The following is a 5,095-nucleotide window of genomic DNA, read 5'->3' on the forward strand; positions in this document are numbered from 1 at the left end:
AATATGGATTCAGTTGTCCCACTCACTTGAACCAATGAGCTGCGACCCCCTCCTCACACGCGCACACACACACACACACACGCACACACACCTCCATTTATTAATTGAATATTCGGTGTCACTCACCAGAAAAAATGGGTCAGTGTGTTTCTGACGGTTTTTTTCTTTTTCCAATAAAAAAGTGTTTATTTGGAAACATGGTTTAAATGTACAGAATATACCCCCACCCCCACCCCCCTGCTCTTCTTCCGGGGAGCAGCTAACACACATGTGAGACAGTCTGAGTGTCTGCTGGACGAAATGAAGCCACACCGGAGGAAATGACGCACGGGGGGGGGAGCACGCGCCCCAGGTGTGATCGGACCTGTACGCTGTCTGTGTGTGAGAGCTGTAGTAATCCTAAAGATATTAAACACACGGCACAGTGAAATGTAGAAATGTTCTAGAGTCACAGAACAGACACAGTCCGGGTCCAGGTGGAAACGCGACAGGAAAATGATCAAGATGCCTCAAATTAAGCGTGAATAAAGTATCGCGAGACTGTTCAGGACATGAGAAGAATCTCATACCTGCTTCAGATGAGTGGCCTGATCTTAATGTATTTATATAAACTTGCCCTCACACTGTATTAAATTTAATGTGCTTCAGTAAAATAAAATATTAATTATGGCCTCGCGCAGGATGATTCATTTGATTCACAGTTTTTTCTGTTTAAATATTTGGATTTTTCACATTTTATTTCTCCCGTTAAATATCCTCTGATATTTTCTCCACATTAGGAGAGACTCTGGGGGAAAAATCTGGACTCCTTCGTTTATTTAATTAGTTTACTGGCCAAAAATAGTCCAACTGAAATGTTTTGATTCCAAAAATACTGTTTCTGATCCATGTGTGTGTTTTTCTTTTGCTAAGCTCCTTTTAAACTGCTCAGGTCTCCAGTCTGAGGACGGCAGCTCAGGCCCGGACTGCAGACCTCTTCAGTCATATTCCTGGAATAACCCTGAAGCGGTCGTCATCACTGGACTGCTGCTTTTTGGCACTTGAGATGTGTGTGTGGCATCTCTGTGAAATGTTCTGTAGGATTATTACAGTTCAAGTTGGTCCAGAAAAGCACGAAAACAAAAGTCTCATGGAGCCGGTGGCTGTTCTCGCGGTGTTTGGGAGGTGTCCGTGTGCCGTCCAGAACCAAAGCAACACGAGCTGAAGTGAAACTGCCCAGAAACATCAGCCGGGGTGGGCTTATTATGGCTGTGGGTGGAGGAGGAAAAGGAGGGGGTCCGCTTCACTCTCAGCTCAGGGGAAACAGAAATCAGCTAAGTGGAGGATGCCGCTTTGCTCTTATTGTCTCTCAAACTGTCCAGGCTCTGGTTTTCCGATAAAATCTTTGGTTTTGCGGTGGCAGGTCAGTCCAGGAGTCTGCAGTCTGTTCTGCTCTACAGTCACTGTGAAGAGGAGGAAGAGGAGAGGCCGGTAAAACGTGTCCCCCTCCGCATCCTCATCATTAAATTAGATATTATATATTTACAATGTACAGAGTGCGCGCGGAGGAGCGCAGTCCTGGCTCCGCGCGGTGCGGGTCGGCGGGCGGGCGGGCGGGTGTGAGCGGGCCGGGCTCCTCAGTCGCTGTCCTCCTTGTCCTCCTGGATGGTGGTGGTGGAATGGTTGTACAGTCCCTGCGCCATCAGCTGCAGCGCCAGCCCGTTCTTGAAGCCGCTGGCCTTTTTGATCTTGGCCCGCTTGTTCTGAAACCAGATCTTGATCTGGGACTCGTTGAGGTTGAGCTCCTGGGCCAGAGACTGCCGCCGCTGCTCCGTGATGTACCGGTTCACCTGGAACTCCGTCTTCAGTCTCTGCAGCTGCTCGGCCGTGAAGGCGGTGCGCGGCCGCTTGTCCTCTTTGCCGCTTTTGGACTTTTTCAGTTTCCGTGTCCTTGGGCCTGCAGTAAGAGCGAAAAGACAGGAGAGCGGAAATATGAATATTCAGCGCAGGAAGAAGCAGCGTTCACAACCAATCAGAGCTCTGAACAAAGAGTCTGAAATGATTTTTATTCACTGCAGTCAGCCTGCATGCAAGAGACACACACACACAAAACACACAAAACACACGAAACACACAAAACACACAGAACACACCTCCGAAATGGCAGTTACTCATTATTATTATTATCATTAGTGGTCATAATAATAGTAATAATAATAATAAAATAGTAGAAACGGGAAAAATCATTATTATTAGAATAATAATTATTAAAATAATAATAGACCCAGTTGTTGAATTGCGTCATCATAAATGATAACTTCCTGGTTACTCGTTAGACATTTAACAGTGTATTTATAATAATAATAATACTAATAATAATAATAATACATAATTATAATGTAATGTAATGTAATACTACTTTTACTACTGTTACTAATAATAATTATTATTATTCTCATCATAAATACAAGTGTTATTCATATTATTATTATAATAATTATAATTATTATTGTTGTTATGGTGATATTATGATTATTATTGTTGTGGTTATGATGATTATGATTATTCTAGAAGCATTATTATTCGGCTGCTGTCGTGGTGTTTTAGCGGCACAGTCAGGGTCTCTGAGCTCCAGCTGAGCTTCAGCTCGTTGAATCCAGCGGCCTGAGCTCTGGTCTGAGGCAGCACACACAGCACGCAGGTGGAAACCACGCGGCACAGGTACTTCATGCTGGCTGAAAAAAGCGCTGGTGTAGTCACGGATATCCAAACGCTGTGAGTGTGTGAGCGCAGAGTGAAAAGCCTCCAAAGCCTCCACACACACTTAACGCGCGCATTCATACATGAGAGGAGCGTCAGGAAATAACAATATAATAAACAGTGAGAGCTAAAGATCCGCCAGACATCCATTTATAAAAGATCAGGCTTCTGCAGAGAAGAAGCTCAGAAATATTCCAGATTATGTCCGGATTTTACAATAAAATACACATCTGAACTCTGAGTGTGTTTTAATTTTATTATTATTATTATTATTACACGTGCGTTTATCTGCACACTATTAATAAAATATTCTACTAATATTATTATTATTATTATTATACCACTGAACAAAATCAAATCTAAAATACAGATTTTTGAGCAGGCAGCCGTCTTTAACAGAATAATAACAATAAACCTGAGATGAGATGAGGCTCCTCAGCAGAAACTCTTCCTGTCTTCCACAGACGCGAATTCGTGTTTTGGTGGAACTAAAAGTGATTTCGACTGAAGTCAAACAGGCGCTTAATGAATTCAAAATGTCTCCTGCAGCAGAGAGGCTCGAGCCTTTATTTACACGCTGTTATATTCCCTCATGTTGGACTCCCAGCAGCTCACATTAAAGCTCAGCCGGGCCGCAGAGGACAGCAGGTGAATCACAGGTGAGAAATGACTTCATATCGACAGAAAATGTCTGCTGTCCATCCGCACATCGAGTCCCTGAACGTGTCACACAGAGAGAGAGAGAGAGAGAAGCTGCGAGGCTTGTAGCGCTGTCATCTGCACAACCATAATCCTGCAGCATCAGTGCTGGAAGGCTGCTTAAAGAAACGCAACAAGACATAATGTGTCCGAGAGAGAGTGAAGTCATTCAGCTGAGCAGCACGCCTCAGAGTCACCCTGCAGCTCACACAGTGTGTGAACATCTCACAGACAGGTTTCAATTCACCTGACTTTATTTTACAAATGAAAAATAAAAATAAAGAACAGGAATGAACCCGTTTGAATAGTGAATATTCCTCCACAGCAAACACTGAGAGAAGAATCACAGAAAGTCAAATCAAAATAAATGAAAAATATCAACTATTTCATTGTTAGTTTACATGAAATCCTCATTTATTCTATCTAATACCTGCCTGATATTATAATGACAATTATTGTTCTAATATTACAAATTGAATTTAATACTGAAAGAATTTGAAAAGAAATCAAAGGAAGCTTAACTCTGACAACAAAAACAAATATTATTTTATCCTTTTTTATTTAAAACACCAGATATTAAATTTATATTAGAACTATATTATATTTACATGTTTGATAGCTGGATTAATTTTAATTTTGAATTTAGGTTTTCAGGATTTTAAAAATAAAACTGGGTCAAATATGAACAACAATATTTCCCGCTTTACTTTTAAAAAAAATTATTTATAGAATAAAAATTGCTGCGTGAAAGATGAATTTATCTTCTCGTTTTTATTTGATTTTAGAAAAGGGAGATTTGAAACTTGCGACTTTAAGGTGGTATTATTCCTCCAGTATAAAAGCATTTGCACTCTCTTCATGAAACTTTTGCCTTACCAGATGAGGGCCTGTCCGAGTACCGGGTACAGTAGACCCAGGCAGGCCAGAGCAGCGGCTGGGTCTCCGGTGTGGCTGCCCCGGTGCCGTTCAGCACCACCAGCGAGGAGGAGGTGTTCTCCCCGGCCCCGCCGCCAGTCCTCTCCTCGGCTTTCACGCCGCTGCCCCCGGTGGAGACGGCGGCCGCTGCGGTTCCTCCGACGCTGCCGTTACTCTTTTTGGGACTCGCCAGAGAGGTGGAGGAGGCGGAGGACGAAGTGCTGTCAGTGCTGCAGTTGGAGTCCTGGCACGGCGTCCCGGGAAGGCTCGGCCTGCTGACCACCGGGTGAGCGCGCTCCCGGCCGGAGGTCTGCGCCCTCTCCCTCGGGCCCAGGCCGTGCTCCTTCTTGCAGCCGAAGTCCGGCCGCAAAATGTTGTCGATGAAAAAGTTGGTGGTTCTGTGGGCCTGCTGGGCGACCTGCAGGGGCAGTATGGGCGGCGAGGGCAGGCTGGGAGACGGGGAGACACTCTCTCCCTCGCTGCTATCCGTGCTGTTCAGATCCCGCTGCTCCTCCATCGCTGCTTCTCTGAAGAACGTGGCTTCTGCTCTCTCAATCCACTTCCACTTTGTGGGCCTGTGTTTGTATCCAAAATATGACAACGGCGAGCACTAAAACATAGTTATTTTCTCTCCGGAATATTGCTGGATGGTGTAATTATTCGCAAACTGTGGACATCCTGCTTGCGTAAAGGCGCTCCGGCGCGTCATGGTCGGTGACTTACTATCAGTCTGGCTATGGTT

At 44.5% G+C, this 5,095-nt stretch overlaps 1 protein-coding gene across 1 annotated transcript; it reads right to left on the reverse strand.

The window, feature by feature from the left end:
• Positions 1 to 1,616: 1,616 nt before the first annotated feature.
• LOC121616555 (homeobox protein engrailed-1-B-like) lies at positions 1,617 to 4,870 on the reverse strand. The gene is made up of 2 exons (XM_041951375.1): positions 4,315 to 4,870; positions 1,617 to 1,936 (listed from the first exon to the last, which is right to left on the reverse strand). Exons 1-2 carry the CDS (start codon positions 4,868 to 4,870, stop codon positions 1,617 to 1,619), a joined length of 876 nt encoding a protein of 291 aa, XP_041807309.1.
• Positions 4,871 to 5,095: the final 225 nt, after the last annotated feature.

This window comes from Chelmon rostratus, chromosome 13 (assembly GCF_017976325.1).
Source record: "Chelmon rostratus isolate fCheRos1 chromosome 13, fCheRos1.pri, whole genome shotgun sequence".
Lineage (NCBI taxonomy): Eukaryota > Metazoa > Chordata > Actinopteri > Chaetodontiformes > Chaetodontidae > Chelmon > Chelmon rostratus.